This window comes from Siphateles boraxobius, unplaced genomic scaffold, assembly GCF_051911475.1.
Source record: "Siphateles boraxobius isolate OS27281-9 unplaced genomic scaffold, OSU_SipBor_1 8, whole genome shotgun sequence".
NCBI lineage: Eukaryota > Metazoa > Chordata > Actinopteri > Cypriniformes > Leuciscidae > Siphateles > Siphateles boraxobius.
In genome coordinates, this window is record NW_027509208.1 from 561,432 (window position 1) to 583,000 (window position 21,569).

At 37.7% G+C, this 21,569-nt stretch overlaps 2 protein-coding genes across 2 annotated transcripts in view; one reads left to right on the forward strand and one right to left on the reverse strand.

Annotated features, from left to right (window-relative positions):
• The window catches only part of pex7 (peroxisomal biogenesis factor 7), a 34,580-nt gene extending 13,011 nt beyond the window's left edge, over nt 1–21,569 (forward strand). Inside the window, exons 7-10 of the mRNA XM_077220924.1 lie at nt 1,959–2,072; nt 4,284–4,339; nt 11,481–11,580; nt 21,135–21,569. Of these exons, the coding sequence (XP_077077039.1) occupies nt 1,959–2,072; nt 4,284–4,339; nt 11,481–11,580; nt 21,135–21,200 (336 nt within the window). The 3' untranslated portion in view covers nt 21,201–21,569. The remainder of the gene's footprint in view (nt 1–1,958; nt 2,073–4,283; nt 4,340–11,480; nt 11,581–21,134) is intronic.
• The window catches only part of LOC143729596 (uncharacterized), a 700,608-nt gene that overhangs the window by 2,368 nt on the left and 676,671 nt on the right, over nt 1–21,569 (reverse strand). The gene's annotated exons all lie outside the window — the stretch shown is intronic.

The window sequence follows — 21,569 nt, forward strand, 5'->3', positions numbered from 1 at the left end:
GTCTAGAAGAATCTTCACGACTGCGGCATCAGTGGGAAGCCCAACCTGTGCTTTTAGCGCACGCCAGCGTGTGAAATATTCACCCAAAATCACTCTGGTCTTGTTTCTATATTCTGCGGCCTTTCTCTTCTTATCATACACTTCATATACATTTTTTCTCTTTCGACCCTCAGCCATTTTCAAAGGAATGGCTGAAACCGTAACTCATCACACATAATACACCTGAAAGTGCGCATGCGCAGAAAGCAAAAACTACATAGGGACGAGCAGGTACGACGGCCTTACGTAAACATATCACCAGAATGATTGACAGTTAGGTGGACCAATAGTATAGGCTACCCACCCGGAAAAAGAAAATCCTCCGCTATACCTTTAAACATTTGAAGTAGTAACATAAACTATTGTTCTAAAGTTTAGGGTGGCTAAGTCTCTTATGCTCACCAAGGCTGTGTTTACAGTAGTCAACATTTGAAGTGGATCAAAAAAGTTTGTCAAAGTTTTCCAAAGACAAGAACGGGTATTGTTCAAAATTCATGTATAACTTTGATGAAAGCTTTTGATCCACTTCAAATGTTGACTACTGTATTTGAAAAACTGTAATATTGTGAAATATTACTAGAACTTTTTCTATTTTAATATTTTGTAACATTTCATTAATTTCTGTAATGATGTGGCTCTTCAGTGTCAAATGATCCTTCAGAAATCATTCTAATATGCTTTTTTGATGCTTAGGAAACATTATTATTATCAGTGTTGAAATCTATCTAATATTTTTGTGGAAACATTTTTTTTTCAGGATTATTTGATGAGTAGAAAACTGAAAAGAAACAGCATTTATTTGAAATAATACTTTTTTGTAACATTTAATGCCTTTACTGTCACATTCTTTACTGTCACATTATTAATTTAATATTCCCTTGTTGTAATAAATTAAAATAAGTATTAATATCTTTAAAAAAAATCTTAGTGACTCCAAACTTGTGTATTTTAAGCATTTTGATGGAAATTAGATTACAACCTTTGTATTTCTGAGATGATAACTTGATACCACTCACTAAATTAAGCATGTAATTTAGTGGAGTCATGTGACCAACAATGTAGCATACTGTATACTGCACATACTATTTAAAAAAACAACAACTAGTATGCTGTATAAATTAAAGGTGCAGTGTGTGATTTGTAGCGGCATCTAGTGGTGAGGTTACGAATTGCAACCAACAAAAGTTATGGTGACCGACAGGAAAATATGTCATCGTCTGAGACAGCAGAGAGTAGCAGTTCAGCAATGAGGTTTCTTTACAAGGATAAATTAAGAAATTATGTTTACTTCATTATTCAGTAAAACTATATGTTAGTGCGAATATTATTGTTACTTGTTCATCATTGTGTCAGTGTTTTATTCGCTGAACTAAGCTTGCTTCCTTGCACGAAGAGCAACATAGTAACGAAACGCGTTTGTCCGTTTAGGGCCACCGTAGAAACATGTCGGCGCATTTCAATGATCGGGAACCCGCGGTGTGTGTAGACAGAAACTGCTCATTCTAAGGTAATACAAATATAATGGTTCATTAAGTAAGGTCTTTATACACCACTGAAAACTTCTTTTTCAAGTAGTGAGGAAACGCGCTCTGTAGCGCTGTGTGTTCGCTGTCGGCTACGCTAGAAACATGACCACACAATATGTCGACCTCCATAGAAGGGGGAGCCCGCGGTTATGGAGATATAAATGTCTAATTCTAAGCTAATAAAAACATAACAGTTCATTATGCACGGTCTTCATACACCACTGAAAACATAGTTATGGATCTTATATTGCATTTCTGTCAATAGATACTCAGAAATATTACACATTGCACCTTTAAATGGTGCGAAGTAGTGTTTAATTCCATTCATATTGTCTATCAATTATGTAACAAGATCTGAAATTACATTTTCTCTCATTTCTATTCTGTTCTCAGAATGTTCTGGTCACTGGAGCCGTGGACTGCAGTCTCCGTGTGTGGGACTTACGGAACATCCGAAATCCTTTAGCTCAAATGATTGGGCATTCTTACGCCATCCGCAGAGTAAAGGTATTTTTAGTTGGATGGCCAACTCATTTTTAGTATTTTAGTTCAAAAGCTGGTCTTAATTTCGTCCAAAAGAGTGTCTTGAATCATGTGATTTCAAGGGCCATGCTTACTTTGTGTAAAGAGTTACATCACATAACAGTTTGTATGTTACATTAGTTTGGTCATTGGTTTGACTTAAATTAACTTAACAAGTCTGTTGAACATTAATGAGGCTTGCAGCGGCTTCTGTCTGTGTGAATCGCAAAGCGTATTTCTGTACTGTATGTGACAGCTATGGATTTCCGTATATAAACAGATAATCATTAGTGATCTGTGTAATTGATTTGGGGAAAAGTGAGCGCTTGAGTATCCAAACAGTCAGCAATTATGCCGATTAAAGAGTTCAGTGCACTTTGCACCTGACCAGCCTGCTGCCAAACCTGTGAACAAAACATACACAGATAGTCCTTCCATCTGATTTTATGCCACTTGAGGATCCTTGTATCTCCTAATGGAGCTGTGGGAATAAAACCCAGCTGGGTCAGGGTGAAATCACAAGCTGTTTCAAGTTAATGGTTTTGCTCTCAGCTTTCAGGTAATGTTGAAATGTGTGAAATAAGGAGCTACTAACACAGAGCTTTGCTATTACACTGGGAATAGATGAGGGCTGTGAAGCATGAGATTGTGTGTTGCTGAATATAATGATATCAAATAGCTTTGAAATGAACACTTTTTATGTTATTATGATGTCATCTTATACTGTATCAGTGATGAAGAGGTTCATTCCTTGTCTTTCACATTTACTGTTCTGCAAATTATCAAAAAACTCTTTCTGTAGGGTAATGACAATATTTGTGATGTGAATATAGATATAAGATCTCCAAGACCTAAGTTTGATCAAATAATTTTAGCTTGATAGCAAGTATATAATTTGGCTGATCTGAAGGGGAATGTCTAATGTCGCCATTTCTAGGAAATCACTGACCATTGTATTTTAAGTAATAATAAATTCATAATCATAAATTACATAAAATGTCTATGTTCACACCTCAAACCAGACAGCTCAGCTCTGCTTTTCTGTTTAAATCCATTATCATTATTATCCCATCATTATATATATATAGAGAGAGAGAGGGGGGGGGGGGGGGGGGAATAGAAATTTCAGGTTATTTATTTATAATGTTGTTTATTTCGTGTTGTTTATTTACTTTTCTGAAAAAGCTTTCACGTGACATCTAGTCCACAAAACATTATAATAATGTAACTTACACAAATGGACCAGTTCAAAAGTTTACATCCCTTGCATCTTTATGCTGTGTATTGTTACCTAGATGATTAACAACTATTTTTATGTTTTTTGATAGTTGTTCATTAGTCACTTGTTTGTCTTTAGCAGTTAAACTGAGCACCGTTCTTCTGAAAAACCCTCCATGTTCCTCCTGACGGGTGCGTCTCAATCAGTTCCCTAGCTTCCTTCGAGGTCATGAATCAGTTTATCGTGATACACATTGGGACACTGATGACTCATTGTACAACATCACCACTGGTATTTATGATCAACAGCAGAACTGATATCTTTCTGACATTATTTGTTTATGATATTTAATACATTATAAATACTTTGCTTGTTACATATACTTGTAACATTACAGCCGTAAATGAACTATAAATGTTAGCTAGATTAGTCTAGTCTAGCGTTGTGTTAATGCTGAAATATTATTAAATAATGGTTTGTATTTTAATAACATCAACATTATGTGTAGTGGGTTGGCTCACGTGATTTATGTTTCGTGCTTCATAACTTCCGTTAAGGGAACATAGTGAGCATCGATGCTCCCTGGTTTTCATAGTGCATTGTGGGACTTTTTTAGGCAGCAAACGTTTAAGTGCACATGATGAAAATGTCTGACTCCCTGATCAGTGCCCTGACTACTGAACTGGAGAGCTGATTGAGACACACCCGTTGACTGAAAACGAAACAACACAGAAGCTAAACGTGACCGTGACAAATATTAAAGCAGAAATTTGAACAAATTCTGGGTGTTTTTTGTTGTTTATACTATCTATAAATGATGAAAGGATTCGGGCCACATTCAGCTTTAGTGTAAATATTATATTTGAATGCAGTGTTCATTGATAAAGATATCAGCATGCACATCAATTGATTTATTTTTATTTTTATCCAGCAGCCACTGTATATTAATTCTTCTTTCATTTGCCCATCCTTTCTAGTTCTGCCCATTTTACAAGACCGTCCTCGCATCCTGCTCATATGATTTCACAGTCAGGTAAGCCAAATGTTTGACCACAGATGCATCTGTTCTGTTCTTCTGACTATCAACACAACAGCATGTTTTTTTATTTTACACAGTTCTATAAACCTAGTGCAATATTGTCCTAGCAAATTGGAGGACTGGAACTAACTGTTGTATGATTGGATAGATTAAAGGGGCATTCGGCAACTATTTCAAATTAATAAAACCGTTGAGAAATCATTTGGATGGTTTAATAACCTGTTCTGGTGAGAATGGTGAGTTTCCCCGCTCCCCACAGCGTTCCCAGACGGAAAACCAACCTTGCAACATGAGAATTAACGTCTCTGTAAATTGGAAATAGGAAGTCTCGTGAGAAGCGAGAACGAGCGAGAAACACAAACTGCTTTACGGCAATTCGACACACATGCCGCCCTCAATGTGTATGATGTATTACCCACCTCAGTAGACATAGCTCCACATGATAAAGTTGGCCGGCTCCGATAATAACAAATGCACATGAGCAGCGGGAGAAAGCGAGAGGAGGGACCGCAAGGGAGTTTTTTTTACGACATTGTTGTGAAATATACGCCTCACAGCTGTTGGGGCTCGTTGAGAAACATGCGAAAACAAAAGTGAAAATCAGCGAAGAAATAGCTAGGGTTGCCGAATGCCCCTTTAAACTCAGGCACAATGAGTACATTTTTTGATATGTTATTGTTCTCTCTCTGTTCTGTGAGAGTTTCCTTCCTTCACAAAGAAATTACATCAGTTTACAATCTTACACTGAGCACTTAAAGAAAAAAATTTGAGATGTTTTATACTGAAATGATGTGTCTTCCATCAAGAACACAGTTAGATTTCTAAAAAACTTTCCACAGTTTTCCCTTAACTATTCAAATCTACTCGTCCATGTTGAGGACATCTTTCCTAGTGGCCTTTGGATGAATGGTGAAGTCTGCATTGCTGGCACAGTTGCAGAAGAACTGATCCCTTTGCCATCAAACGGGGCTGTAAAAGCCATTGATTTCATTTCAGGGACTATTTTATTTCCTTTTGCAGTGGGTTTATTCTGTTAGTGCATGGTTGTGTTTTTATTGAGCATGGAGATTATTGCATTTTTGCACTGGGAGAATGATCTTTAATAGGACCGTCAAGGACGGATCAGCAGAAATCACTGTTGTAAAGCAAAAGCCAATTTTTGGTTTCATTATTTCCAAGATTGCTGGCTGCCTAGTCGCTGTAATTTGATAAAGGAACCACAAATTAGTTTTATACAAATATACCCTTGGAGTCTTAACGTTAATTGTGATAAAGTCTGATAGATATTTTGAAGAACATACTACCTTCAATACCTTTGAAGAACATACTAATTATAATACTATAGTTAACAGAAGACTGACATTGCATTTCATGATTTGTATGCCTTTATGCTCCTGCCAGACATCTAATAATGTTCAGGTTCAATGAAGCTCCACATAATTTGTATAATTTAGATAACACTTTGTGTAGAAGAATTAAGTGCTTTAACAGAAATACTGCTACACATTTCTGTTTTTATACTAAGGGACATGTGACTGGTAATTGACAGCCTGTCAATAAAGCTTAACTTGTTTTGAAAATGGAAAATTGCATTCCTTAGTTAGTCTGTTCTGTTGTGAGAGTCCCATAATTGATAGAGGGATGGATGGTTTACCTATGGAATATTTAGCGTATTTAGAGCTTTCCGATATGAGCGCCACTGAGTGACGTCTACTTCCAAGTCAGAGAGCACCTGTCCATCAAAAGCTCACTATCCAATCAGAGAAGATCACTGTTAAGCCCCACCCCCACGAGAGGTTTGTCTCAAAACAGCAAACAAAAAACTACGAAGCGTAAGCGAAATCTGTGGCAATGCATTCAGAATCCACGATTTGCGAAAACGAATCTTTAAAAAACATTAACAAAGAATGAAGCATATTTGAAGAGTCTGTTAAATTTGTGCGTCTGAGTTTTTCATTTTCATTATTTTTCTTCTTTTGTAATGGCATATTTTTGATAGTTTCTGAAAAAGTTACGTTCAGTTTTATAAAGTTACATTTAGTTTTATAAAGTTACCTTCATTTTTTTTTAGAAACAAATGTAATTCCATAGTCACCTTACGGTATTGTTTAAACATTGTGTTTATGTAAGCCTGGAGGCTAAATGTGCCGGCCAGTCTATATAAACACTGTGAATTTGTGTAGTACGATAATCTAAACCTTTTTATACCACCCAGATCCCTAGTAAAAACAAGAGATAGAAACCTGTATTAAATTATTCATGCATCCAAAAAGCTGATATAATGGTAATAAATGTGTTTATGTGTGTGGTGGGGAGAGTCTGTATGCTAAAATTTAATTAACATCTATATATGATATAACCTAGATGTTACTTGATGTTACTATTGACATTGACACCCATTTGCTGCAGATTTGATGGCTATACATCCATGATGTGAATCTGCCGTTCCAGCACAACCCAAAGGTGTTTTATTGGATTGAGATCTGGTGATTGTGGAGCCCATTTGAGTGTAGTGAACTCACTGTCATGTGCTGATTTGAGCTTTGTGACATGGTGCGTTATCCTGATGGAAGTAGCCATCAGAAGATGGGTACGCTGGGATGGACATGATTAGCATCAACACTCAGGTAGGCTGTGATGTTTAAATTATGCTCAATTGGTACAAAGTGTGCCAATAAAATATTGCATCACCAGCAGGGTGGGATGGATCCATGCTATTATGTTATTTACACCAAATTCTGACCCTACCATCTGAATGTTGCAGCAGAAATCGAGATTTTATCAGACCAGGCAACGTTTTTCCAATCTTCTATTGTCCAATTTTGGTGAGCCTGTGAATTGTTGCCTCAGTTTCCTGTTCTCAGCTGACAGAAGTGTGTGTCTTCTGCTGTTGTTGCTCTTCTGATGTGTTGTGTGTTCAGATATGCTCTTCTGCAGACCTCAGTTATAACGAGTGGTTATTTGAGTTGGGGCCGGCTCACATAGAACGTGTTTTTCCATTCCACTGCGCTACTTTTCTATTGTTTCTTTATATAAACACACGCTAGACAGACGTGTTTGCACTCGAATCTCTTGTCTTTTAGAGTGGAGCACAATTTATATATTTGTTGTAAAAATCAAATATTTGTTGCAATACATCTCATTTATGATCAGATTTTCAATAAAATTGCAGTCAGTGTGAATGGCCATATACAAATTGCACAAGGAGCTATATTAGATTGCTGTACCTAAATTAAAAGATTTTAGATCGAAAATGTTATATTTGTTCAACTTTTAGTTTGTAGTCATTTTCAAAGTTCATTTAAAGCAGCACGATGCAGGAATTCCGTTTTTGTCAAACAGCGCCCCCTAGAGTCGCTGTAGAGTACTTGTATTTAACGTTACTGTCGTAAATACAACTCACGCAGAGCGTGACAGTCTATGATCTGCACTCACGGCCTCTCCACTTTATAATAATAAAGTAGACTACCGCGTTAGGCTAACCTGAGCCTAAATGCCAGATGACATCAATAAAGTTACATCATGTACGTCGCATTATTTCATAACAATGTCCGTTATTATGATGTTGTTAGACATGATTATTGCAATTTATCATAATAGTTTTCAAATTGCGCTCATTTACACTATTTACAACGTGTAGGCTTATTTATGTCCTGATAATTATGTGACATATTGAACACTGTTCTCATGATAATCGCAGGAATCAACTTTAACAGTGAAAGCCTGAGCGAGTGGGACTCTTGTCCGGTTCCTCGCGCTGTCAGATTCTCATTACCTTTTTCTAGACTCTTCCGACAGCGCTTTCTTCATTTTTTTCTCCATTCTGGAAATGCAGGTCCGATGTTTACTCGTGTCTGACTCCTTGCTCGGTCAGTCTGCCGTTTCCTCTTTCTCTGTTCCTCCGACAGTGCTTTCCTAGCTTTCTGCTTCTTATATGCCAGTTTAGCCATGACGATAGTTGTTCTTATAGCTAGCCGGATCCTGGATGGGGGCGTGTATGTGTGTAATGTGTGCAGTGCCGTAAAGCAATTCGTTACATCGCGAGAGCTGAAATCACACGATACTTCCTGACGCTGAGGCCGGCGGTTTGTCCGGCCCAAAGTTGGAAGTGCGTTTTTTCCACTCACAGGCACCAGAGGCACCACAGCGACCACCATTCAACCCGAAAAGAGTCATATAACCATTCCAATAACTCTGAAGCTGTTCAGTTAAGCTAAAAAAAACTGCATAGTGCTGCTTTAAAGGGTAACTAAACCCCTGGTCAGAGCCTGGCTCCACACACTGGCAATATTTGAAAAATGCTGGAAAAGTGGGCGGAGCCCAGCGGAGATAGAGGGGACGAACCGAGGGCGGGGCTGAGTGGAAACTTTGAGCCACGGATGTACCGTAACCTAATTATTCAAAGCTGCCAACTCTCATGCATTGACCGTGAGACTCACGCAATTGACCCTTTTCACACGCTCTCAGGCCACACATCCATTTTCTCACGCAGAGAAAAATCGCAGACAAAGAGGACACTGACATCGACAGACAAGACAGAGAAAGTTACTTTTGATATGGAAAAAAATTCTCAGCTGTCAGATTCTGTCAATATTTTTACGAGATAATAATGTTTTGGCGCTTTTAAATGTGACGGATCGCTGTAGCGCCTCAGTTCAAACGGCACGTGATACAGTAGCCTACAACTTAGTCACCCCCCCCCCCCAACAAATCTCACTCCAAGCTAAACTCAAAAGTTGGCAGGTCTGCTAATAAAAAATAAATAAAACATCTCCAGTTAACTACCAGAGCAGTCATTTAGTTCGCTATTAAATAAGAGATCTAGCGCTAAAATGTGTTGTTTTAGAAATCAAGCTGAGCGCTCGTGTCCGCTGCTATCAGTGTCCATGGATACAGTCTTCACTCGGATGCGCTCTTCAATCTATCGCTGTTGTGGAGACTGAAATCACAAAATAAAATGCACACAAACGTGTCCCTGCTTGATATAGACTGTAATCACTGATGAGCATATTCAGTTTTGATGAGAGAGAAAAAAACTATACGAGTGCGGATTAGAACCCGTAACCTCTGACACGCTTGACAAAAGATCTACCAATAGACCATTTCAGAACACAAACAAATTTTTTGGATAGATGCATTTATTTACGGGTTGAGCAGAGAGGCTGCACAGTTTGACAAGTTTGTACCCAGCACTTCTGAAAATGCACTTCCGAATGCGTCTCTGTCCCAAGCACATTTCAAACCAAACTGACAAACAGTAGTTTTGACGAAACAAGATTGTTTTTATACTGCCAAGGGCGTGGTAGCTCGTACCTAGGGCGTGGTGAGCTGGAACCTGCTTACGTCATGAACCACCCCAAACATCCAATAGGAAAATACAACTGCAGTAGCCACCGTTCAACCTGAAGAGGGCAGCACTCAGACGTTCTACACCATATATTGTAGAATTAAAACACTTTATACCCAAATATCAAAAAAGTACCTTGAATCTATGAATAGCACGAAGAAAGCCCCATTCTTAGATCATTAACTAAAAAAAGTTGGTTTAGGGTTTACTTACCCTTTAAAATAAATCATAGCTGATTTGCTTTAGAACTGGTATTTGTGGTTTTGCTTTCATAGAAATCAATTCTAATGATTACAGGAAATTTGCTATTTGAATAGGACAGGCACTCATACTTGACCAAGGTTTCATTTAATTAGTTTTACATTCAGAGTAAACTGTGATGATACCGACCGTGAGGTAATTACCAGAAGTGATTTCCGCAGGAGGAACAGAACAACGTGAATCTTTTTTGTTCCCTTGCATTAAAGAGAAAAGGGAGTATATTATTTATTGTTCAGAAGAACATGTGAGCCACCTGCTGCCACACACACCTAGCTGTTTACTTAACCCAGTCTCTTTTAGATCTGTCAGGTCTCGTTTACAGGAGATAAGGTGTCCTCTTTCATACATAACAGCTGGCTTTTCTGAGTTGCTATGATGGCAGTGGCTAATACGGGGTGCTGTACAGAAGGAAAATTGTCTTTCTGTGTGTTATTTAACAACTAATTAGGCTGGGATATTGGTTTCGCTGTATTGTTCTCTGCTTTTTTTCTTTCTTTCTTTCAATGACGACAGTTTGTTTAGGTTGATGAAATTGCTTTAAATGAAGTACGACAGATATCAGTGTTTTATGAATATCAAACACTCAAAATAAGAGATTAGATTTTCTCTTGATTCTGTATAGACATCTAAACTAAATAACATGTAAATTACTAGAGGTTCTGACGAAATTTTAATTGCTGCAGTCCATATAAAAAATATTTAATTAATTTTAATTATTATCTTTTTTTTTTAAATCAGTTTGAATGAATGATTTAATGACTCGCTCATAAAGATTTTTACTTGTTTCATTACTGGATGAATCAGTGTTTTTTGAACAAATCTCTTGAATGAATGATTCAATGACAAATACATATTGCCACCTACTGGTGTAACGATGTAATTTATGCTATCTTTATTTGAAGCGTCGAGTTACTTTCAATAGGTGATTTAATCTATACTGAACGCTACCATAAACATCAGTATTTATATCCGAACTATAAACTTTTATCACAGCACTTCTGTGATCATTTGAATTATTGTTACACAGAAATAATAATACATTATGGCTATTTTATACCTGACAACTGCAGGCAGCCCCAATGCAGATTTGGATGATCGCTGTGATCGCATTTCTCAAAGGTTTAATAGACATCTAGCTGAATCAATGTCATCTAGATATAAGACCGCATGGGTGTTTGAATCGAGATTGCGATCTTTTAACGATTTATTCGGGTCTATATAGTTGTATTTAATTTTTATTTTTTTAGTCATCTGCATTTTTCTGCACTGACTGTGGGTGAAAATCTGTGCTTATAAATAATATCCTTCACTTTTGCTCTATGGCAATGTTAGTATTAATGCCTGCCTAATGTTTTCTTTTAGACAGGGAGTTTTTTTCCAGAGAGGTGATTTAATTACATTTGCTGAATGGATCAGTCGGGGCCTGGTGAGCCAGGGCTGCGTCAGGGCTTTGAGCCGCTGCCCCGTCAGAAAAGACAAACGGCCGTTCAATTAGCATGATTGCCTTCTGCTGCTCTGTGTCCACAGATTCTGGGACTACTCCAAGAACCAGCCTCTGCTGGAGACACTGGAGCACCACTCAGAGTTCGTGTGTGGCCTGGATTTCAACCTGCACATCCCCAACCAGGTAAACTCGCCAAAACACAGTACTGTGGGCAGCACTCACTGACTTCAGTTTTCACTATAGTGCTCATATACTGTAGGCAACTTGGGTTCAAATCCAGTTTAGCTCCCATTTCCATTTCACCTAATCCAGACGTATCCTCCCATGTTCTCCTTTCAGTTAGTGGAAAAAAGGAAATGAATATTAGGAGAAACTTCAGTAATGCAGCAAAAAGACTCCAAGCAACCTTGGACCAAGAATAAGTAGTCCAAAAATGGCACTTTGTAATAGAAAAAAATATTATGTGCATTTTAAGTGATCAAAGAATTATTTCATAACTTGTCATCACATGTATTACAATGATCTATTAAAATATATGTAGGTAAATATTGCTGATTATTGACACATTTTGTTATATTGGTAAATATAAATGAAAGTGAAATTAATTTGTTCATTTTGTTGTTTTTGACTAAATATTTTCATTTTATTTTTTTACTTTATCTTTTTTCTTTGTTTTGTTAAATTTTTTAGTTTCACTTTATTTATTTATTTTGTATATATTAAAAAAAAAATTTGTTTAGTTTAACTTTTTTTTAAATCAAACAAAATCTACTTGAATCTCCATTGGCTGTTAGTTTAAAATGTATAGTACTTCAGATCAAATAAAACAAATTAGGCATTTCAAAGCAAACACATAAATATTAGTTATATATCAAATATAAAGGCAGATAAATATATTGAGATTGCTTGTTTAATACTATATCTTACAGTCTTGCTTTCTGTGATCTTTTGTGACAAAAAAGTACATGTTTAAAATATAAAAAAATAGAGAAGAGTTTAATTGTTATAATATTTCACAATATTACTGTTTTTCTGCATTTTTAGCCATTTCAGAGCAAATACATAATTATAAGTTATATATCATATATTTCCAAAATCCTGAACAAGTGAGATAACTTTAGGCCTTATCATAGTCTAACTTTTTTTTTTCGTTTAGTTTTTTTGCGAAACCTGCAATTTAATGACATCTGTTCTGATGGACCAGTAATTGAGAAACTTAAATCAATATTTCCATGACTCCATCTGCAGCTATTACTGTTCATTAATCCTCACTGTACGGCCTGGTCTGTTGACCTCACTTCACCTGAGATGTCTTGTCTTGTATGCCATGCGCACACAGAATGGGTCACGTACAGTAACCGAGCACTCAGCTCATTGAGATGTGGGCCGCAGTCCTCTGGGAGCTGGTCCTGTCTGACGTCAGCACTCACAGTGATGAATAAATGTCAGAGCAGTCAATGAGCCATCACTGAGATGTCTGCAGAAAACCTCTCCTCAGCTCCAGCGTGACATTTTTCTCAGATTTAACATTGAAGCTCTTGCAAACTATAAGTCACCTCAGATCCTCTTAGAAGCCTGTAAATATAAAGGTCTTTCTTTCCATCTGTTTACATGGAGCATGATGCATTAGATTTGTTTGATTGATTTTCAATTAATTGTTAGCAGTCAAGAGAAATAAGTCATAAGGTAATTTAATTTTATGCAGTACTGGAAAGTAAGCTGTTATACACTCACCTAAAGGATTATTAGGAACACCATACTAATACTGTGTTTGACCCCTTTTCGCCTTCAGAACTGCCTTAATTCTACGTGGCATTGATTCAACAAGATGCTGAAAGCATTCTTTAGAAATGTTGGCCCATATTGATAGGATAGCATCTTGCAGTTGATGGAGATTTGTGGGATGCACATCCAGGGCACGAAGCTCCCGTTCCACCACATCCCAAAGATGCTCTATTGGGTTGAGATCTGGTGACTGTGAGGGCCATTTTAGTACAGTGAACTCATTGTCATGTTCAAGAAACCAATTTGAAATGATTCGAGCTTTGTGACGCGGTGCATTATCCTGCTGGAAGTAGCCATCAGAGGATGGATACATGGTGGCCATAAAGGGATGGACATGGTCAGAAACAATGCTCAGGTAGGCCGTGGCATTTAAACGATGCCCAATTGGCACTAAGGGGCCTAAAGTGTGCCAAGAAAACATCCCCCACACACCACCAGCCTGCACAGTGGTAACAAGGCATGATGGATCCATGTTCTCATTCTGTTTACGCCAAATTCTGACTCTACCATCTGAATGTCTCAACAGAAATCAAGCCTCATCAGACCAGGCAACAATTTTCCAGTCTTCAACTGTCCAATTTTGGTGAGCTCTTGCAAATTGTAGCCTCTTTTTCCTATTTGTAGTGGAGATGAGTGGTACCCGGTGGGGTCTTCTGCTGTTGTAGCCCATCCGCCTCAAGGTTGTGCGTGTTGTGGCTTCACAAATGCTTTGCTGCATACCTAACCACTCGTTACGAGTGGTTATTTCAGTCAAAGTTGCTCTCCTATCAGCTTGAATCAGTCGGCCCATTCTCCTCTGACCTCTAGCTTCAACAAGGCATTTTCGCCCACAGGACTGCCGCATACTGGATGTTTTTCCCTTTTCACACCATTCTTTGTAAACCCTAGAAATGGTTGTGCGTGAAAATCCCAGTAACTGAGCAGATTGTGAAATACTCAGACCGGCCCGTCTGGCACCAACAACCATGCCACGCTTAAAATTGCTATAATCACCTTTCTTTCCCATTCTGACATTCAGTTTGGAGTTCAGGAGATTGTCTTGACCAGGACCACACCCCTAAATGCATTGAAGCAACTGCCATGTGATTGGTTGATTAGATAATTGCATTAATGAGAAATTGAACAGGTGTTACTAATAATCCTTTAGGTGAGTGTATATCTAACTGAAAATGCATTGTCGCCTAATATTTGCATGTTCAGTGTATTTTTGTGTTGATTAGAGTATTCTGTTAAATGTTTGGGGTAAGAATTGTCTTTTGAAAAAAAAAAAGAGTACTTTTATTACACTAAGAAGCTTTAAGTTAATCAAATGTGACAACGACATTTATAATGTTAAAAAAGATTTCTAATTCAAATAAATTCTGTTTTTTTTAAACTTTCTGTTCATCAAAGAATCCTGAAAAATGTATCACAGTTTCCAAAGTTTTCAACAACGATAATAATAAGAAATGTTTCTTGAGCAACAAATCATCATATTAGAATGATTTCTGAAAGATCATGTGACACTGAAGACTGGAGTAATGATGCTGAAAATTCCCAGGAGTAAATGACATTAATACTGTACATTAAAATACAAAACAGTTATCTTAATATTTCACAATGTTATTGTTTTTACTGTATTTTGATCAAATGAATGCAACCTTCACCAAGGCATCAGAGACTTATTTTTAACATTATTTATATATATATTTATCACAATCCACTTCTCGGGTTTGAGCTTCTGTTTCAAAGCCTAAAGATTCCTTTTTGCCCTGTCAAATCATCCTGAAAGTTATTTACATTATTTTTAGGATATAATGGCTTTGCCATTACCTTCACATCTCATTTTGGTCATGTAGAGTTTCCTGTCAATCAGAATGCAAATTTGGGAAGCTTTTAAGCTCACTTAGATGTCTTTTTTGAGTTTCTTACAAGACATAATGTGTCTCTTATACTAATAGCGCGCAACTAGAGAAATCACAAAAAATGGACCCGCAGTGTGTCAGCCAAATTGCAGGATTGGAAACTTCAGTATGTATGGGTTCTCTGTGATTGTTAGTTTGGCGTGGGGCGTAAGTGCAGCTGTTGGCAGACTCCAGGTGCTGTGACGAGGGCAAGAACTGTGAAGTGCTTTTTCTACCGCAGTCTCCCTGTTCTCTGCCAACCGTACACACACCTAAACGCACCACGTACACACCTTGTGCTGCTCGTAGCCAATATCCAAACCCACAGATCAGTCTGAGCCCTTGTTAAATACTCACGCATTTACATTTTTAACACGACCAGTGTCCTTTACTGGCTAACCAGCCCTGATTATAGGTCAATTTCAATTATTTCGAATAGCTGATATATCAGTCTATCAAAAGTTTATGCACATACTTTGACTTAAAAACACACATTCTCATTGAAAATATGGTTATTATACTCATACTATATTCATATCAGTTTGATTGATCACCTCTGCTCAGATTTGCTCTCCGCACTGAACATCTGTACATCTGCCTTTGAACACAGTGAAGTGTAATTATACTGTAACCGGTTCTTGAGGAAAAGCCCAGCTCCACCTTCATCTACACCACAGCAGGTGATGCATCATACTTTTGCACCTTTTGACAAGGAGCTAGAACGTTTCAGCCAAACGTTTCAGGACTGTGCTCAGATATTGTTCCTCAGATGAGAAGGACATTCTTGCTCTCCTGCCTCCAGTTATATTCATACTCTGCAGTCACGTGACTGCCATGGATACCTGGCGGGCAACAAACGCTGACAAAATGGCCAATACTACAATCAATTATATAGTGAGGCTATTTTGTTTCCATAGCACATTAACAAAACGTTTAATGACACTAATAACACTAAAAACAATACAATTACTAAATATGAACAATATCACTAAAATTATATAGGCCTAAAAACAGTCTTTGGTTCACAAACAGCACAACTCTGCCATCTGTGAAAATCAAAAGCAGCTTCAAAAACTTGTTTAAAAAGAAATATTCTTCTATTTGTTTACTCTAATTTTTAATTTATTAATGTAGGTCCACAAGAGAAATATTAAGCCAGTAAATTAAGATAGTCGTCGCTATACCGTTATATCCATCGTCGTCTCTGAGAGAACGCGGCGTTACTGCAGCGACAGATGCTAAAAGCTCAGTCCGTTTCTACTTTCACTTTTGGGGAATGAGCGTGTTTACATGCACGTTCTTAACCCGATTATGCTGAATAATAGTGCATCCAATCGCACAACAACTATCTGGCATGTCGTTTACACCTCAAAACACCAACTTTTGTATATTAAAACTGGCGACGTCCTGGCAAGATCCTTGATTAGTTTACTGGGTTTCGTTGCTAGAGAACAACGTTCTTGCCCGCCAGCCAGTACTTGTGACGTCACGTGCAAAGTATGAATTGAAGGTTGTGTTATCAGCTGACCACCCGTTCACTCCTCGCTCTCTGAATCTGCTTTTTCTGCACTGTGGGCTGCTCTCTGGCACTCGGTCTCTGTTGTGCATTTTGCAGTTAAGTAATTAATGAAGGACTTTTCTCCCTCAATGGATGAGTCACAGGCTTTCTGGTGGAGCGCTCCGGAGAAAAGGACTGCAATAAAGGGAGTGATTTGGCATCACTATATATCACTTTCATATTGTCTTAGGACACACTGTGCCTTGTATTCTATTCCTTAAAATCTACTCCAGTCCATTCTATTCTAGTCCAGGGAATTATTTTAGTTTTCCTTTTTAGTTAGAGAGTGGAATTTTTTTTTTATAATATATATATATATGTCCATGTTATGTCAGCTGCCCTTATTAAATTTGTCTTGATATTTCTATTATGATTTTTAATGAGGAAAACATAACAGAGGTTCTTTGTTGAGTTGTACTGTACATGTTACGGTAGCAATTTTTTGTGCACTTGTATTCCTTACATGCTCAAAAGAAGAGGCTTTAAAAAGTCTTTGAAGCAGAATCAAAAGAAACAAACCATTCCAAGCAAATCATTGACTGAACATCATTATTGTGCATTTCAGTAAAGCAGCGTGTGCTTAGAAATCCCTTTGTTTTACAATATCAAGGGTGCTCTCTCAGCACTGCTTGAGTCATTTATTTTCTCTCTCTCTCTCTCTCTTTCTCTCTTTGATTTAGTATTTAATCAGTGGTTGATTTTATTAATTTTATTAGCTTTGTCACTCTTTATAATCAGGCAAGATTTTTTTCTATTAATTTTTTTTTTATCCCTGATGTCCATTTGTAATATTAGTTTTGTAATATTAGTTTTGTTGTGCCAAAAAGAAGCCATAATGTATCAATTTATGTTATTTTCATAGTACATCAAGCACTTTTACCTAAAAAGATGATGAAGTTCTCACGAAATGACCCTTTTAAATTGAAGGGCTTGTAACCAGTTATGCAGTACCATCATACCAGCATCCATCTTAAAACCTCAAGTCCAGATATTACATCCACAAACATCCATGTCACAATGTGAAATATTAGCATAATGCCCGCCCAAATGCGTACACGAAGAAAGAAGGCAGGTTTCAGTAAATTAAAATGGAAATAGAAATAAAAATAGAAATGCCAAGTATACATTTCACTTGAACAAGGGTTAAATTACTCGTCAGGCTACAGAAGAATACCATAATTCCTCCGTTCAATTAGGCCTAAGACATCGAGAGTCACACAGAGCTAGAACAACCCAGCCACAACCAGTGTTGTGCAAGTTACTTCCAAACTGTAATACATTATATATTACTTGTTACTGTTATTTAAAAGTAATTCATTACCTTACAATATTACTGTCTCAGAATTGTAATGCGTTACATTACTCCTGTATTACTTTTGAGTTACTTTCACCAAAATAACTATACAGAAGTAGAACTTAACGTTCTAAAATGACCAGGGCTGTAACGATATGCGATATGAAACCGAAATCGCGACACTCAGATCCACGAACCTGCAGAATCGCGACACACCCCTTCCAACTCCCAGCGTTATCCATACCGTCCAGATCCAATGCTACGTACCACATCTTTAAATTACTATTAGTATTATTTGAAGTTAATTATAAAATATGTAGACCTACACCACAAAACTAGTTGAGGATAAATTATTTAAAATTTGGGAATTCCATCCTTATGGACATGACATTTGCAGACTTGCAGTCAAAACTTATATAATTATATAAATTCTCAGAAAATGCATTAATACCAAAATATTGAAACGTCTGTTTATCCATAGGCTCCTCCCAGAAAGGAGTCCAGACATTAGAAAAATATCAGTCTACACATGCGTTTTTTAATATAGGGAAATCGACAGTCATGTGTGACAAAAAAAAATCTTTAACTTTTAGGAGGCAACGATTTTTTGGTTGTAATTCTGTGAATTACACTGCGCAAATCTAATGAAGAAGGGCTCTCCACAGAACATAAAATATTCATTTTATTTTATTTTTCGTGTTCGCATTTATGAGGAAAAAACAATGTTACAGACGTGACAGTTCTCCGTTACGGACGCGACCGCTCTGAAGCGGCACTAAAAGACTGCTTTAAAACTTTCACAGACACCTTACACAGAAGACACGAAGCCTTTCTTTAAAGTGAATTTCGTTTTGTATTAATTGTACGGACCTGAAAAATATATCTATATTGAAATGTCTACTTGTAAACAGAACAATTCAAAACGAAAGAAAACAGACTGCTCTCTGCTTATGAAATGAAATGTGCATTTCTCTCTGGTGCATTCACTACTGCGAAGATCGCGAGTCAGCATCGTCAACTTCATCTTGACTTTATTAATAAACAATCAACATGTCTGCTTGCTATATTTGACATATTCATAATCATTGCTTTTGCCGGTTCTTTGTGACAGCTTTTAGGTGCTTCATCGGCAGCGCCGCCGCCCTTACATGAACGCGTCACCACGGCATCAAAAACATGATTGCGTGATGAAAACATGAAAAATACCACATAAACATAGCCTAACTGTTTATAAAGAAAACACAGAACGAATAGCCTAATGCGCATACGTCCATCTCGCGAATGTATAGTCTTCTTCATGCCACCTTCACCATTAGCCGCTTTTCCTCTGGTCAGCGTGAGCACAGAGGCCGAAATCATACCTCACGGCACTCCTGTAAAAAATAAATCGCTATACAAATATATCAGCCGCTGCCATTTAGTCTTTAATTACAGACTTGGACACCACACGCGGCTATTGACTGACCACGAACAGGTAATTTAGCCTACTTGCATCTTTCATTCGTTAATGTCTGGCGGTCTTGCTGTTTTTTTTGTTTGTTTTTTTGTTTGTTTTACAATTAAAACTAAAAGTCTGTTGTAACGCAAGCCTTACCGAACATGTACCGAGTAAAATATTACTGAAAATTGATTAGTAATGCCTTACATTACTGCGTTACAGCAAAACGTAATATGTTACTGTAATGCATTACTTTTGTAACGCGTTACTCCCAACACTGGCCACAACACATAATTGGGAATAACATGCCTTACCTTAACACAGAATGGATTTCAAGGACTTCGCGCACAGATCAATGGCCTCCAACGTTTATATTTTTTCTACGAATCTTTGAGTGAAAGGTGCTATATGTAGCTTTTCTTCTAAAATGAATCCTTTTTTTATTGCCTGTGTGTGTGAAGGGGTTGTAATCACACATTACAGTGATTCACTTGTTGGGTTTTGCTATTACCTCTGAAGGCCAGTATTCCTATTTCTATGTGAAGGCTCCGGGTCAGATGTGACGTGCATGCGCGCTCCCGAGCCTCTCTCCTTTTTATATACAGTCTATGCGACGGCACTGCAGTAACTACATGGAGTCTGATAACACCAAACAACGTCCTGCCTCCAGCACAACACACACTCCACCCAAATATAAAAAACAAACAAAAGTTTTATCTGCTGAAGCTCGTCAGCCAAACGTGAATCGGATCAACTTCGGACGAAAACACGGATCAACATCGGCAGAGCGTTTGAATTATGGAGAGACCTCCGCTTTGTTTTAGGTATAGGTATATATTTAGGTATAAAAACAGACCCGGAGTTGGCTTTCATCCCTATTGTGATGCTTTCTCCGGTGTGTTGAAAGTCTCAGTGTGGCCGGTACCATGAGTGCTCGCTCTTGAGTTCGAGCACGCGCAGGAGCGCTCTTGTAAAAATTGGTTGCAATCTGAAACATCACCACTAGAGGCCGTTAAAAACTACACATTGCCCCTTTAACATGTACTTAACATGATTGGAGTAGCGCCACCACACCTCGATGCTCATGACAAGAATAGCATGTATGGTTATCTTTATTGAAGTGAATTAGGTTTAAATCGCCGTCATGCATGAATGAATGATATTTTTGCTATTTTACACATAATACTCCACGATGATCACATTACACAAAACTGAAATTGCAGTCAAAATAAAACTTTGTCAATATTTTTTGAGACCCCCCAAAATTTCACAAATCACGTTTTCAGGGGAGCCCATGTCTTATAAGGGGAGCCGAGCTCGCCCGTAGTTCGCACCCTGCAGAGGACATCTTCCTGAACCTGGGAGAGAACACAAAAGATACTTATCACTGTCCAATGTTGTGCTCAAGACGTGCTTGTAAAGTTGGTTTTCAGAATTACAATTGCTTTAGAAGCCTTGGAGGGGCTTTGTAAAAATCATCGTGTTTCGGACAGACTGGGAATCGAGGAGCTGCAATAATGTACAGCATGTGAAAAATAATGTGTTTTTTGAACATTAAAGCATGTTAACCTTTTATATTACACCATATAATCAAATCAATGAAATACTTAGTTCTGTCGTGAAATATTTTAGAAGCCGTGAAAATAATCAAAAATGCTGGTGGTGGCTGGCAACTTTTTTTTTTTAAATGCTGGCGTTAATGTCCTTAGTTAATGATCAGATTTTTTACATTACATGGATGCCATTCTAATTGTGTGACTTCCCTTTTTTTTTGTACAGGTTGTGGACTGCTCTTGGGATGAGACTGTAAAAGTCTTCACCCCGTCATGCCTGGCCGCCCAGTAGGAGTTGATGCACCAGAAAGACACGGCTCTGTTTTAATCACAGGTGCAGAGTTTGCCAAGATTTCACTGCAGTTTTCCTAATGACGCTATTAAAGGAGAACCCGTGGGACGCATCAGGATCATTGCATCGGGAGCGCGGTACAGAGGACAGAGAATATCGTGTGTGAAAACTGCTCGCTTTCAGGAGTGTGACGTTATAGTGTTTCTTAAGTGTAAAATCTAACTTAGTGAGTTTGTCTTGAACAGCGAGTGCCTTATTATTGTCTAAAGCTCATTGGTAAATGATGTAGTACGTATTGTTGTTCTCTATCGGATTGTTTCCAGTTTGTTAATCTGATATTAATAAATCAGTGCAATTTTTCATTCTGAA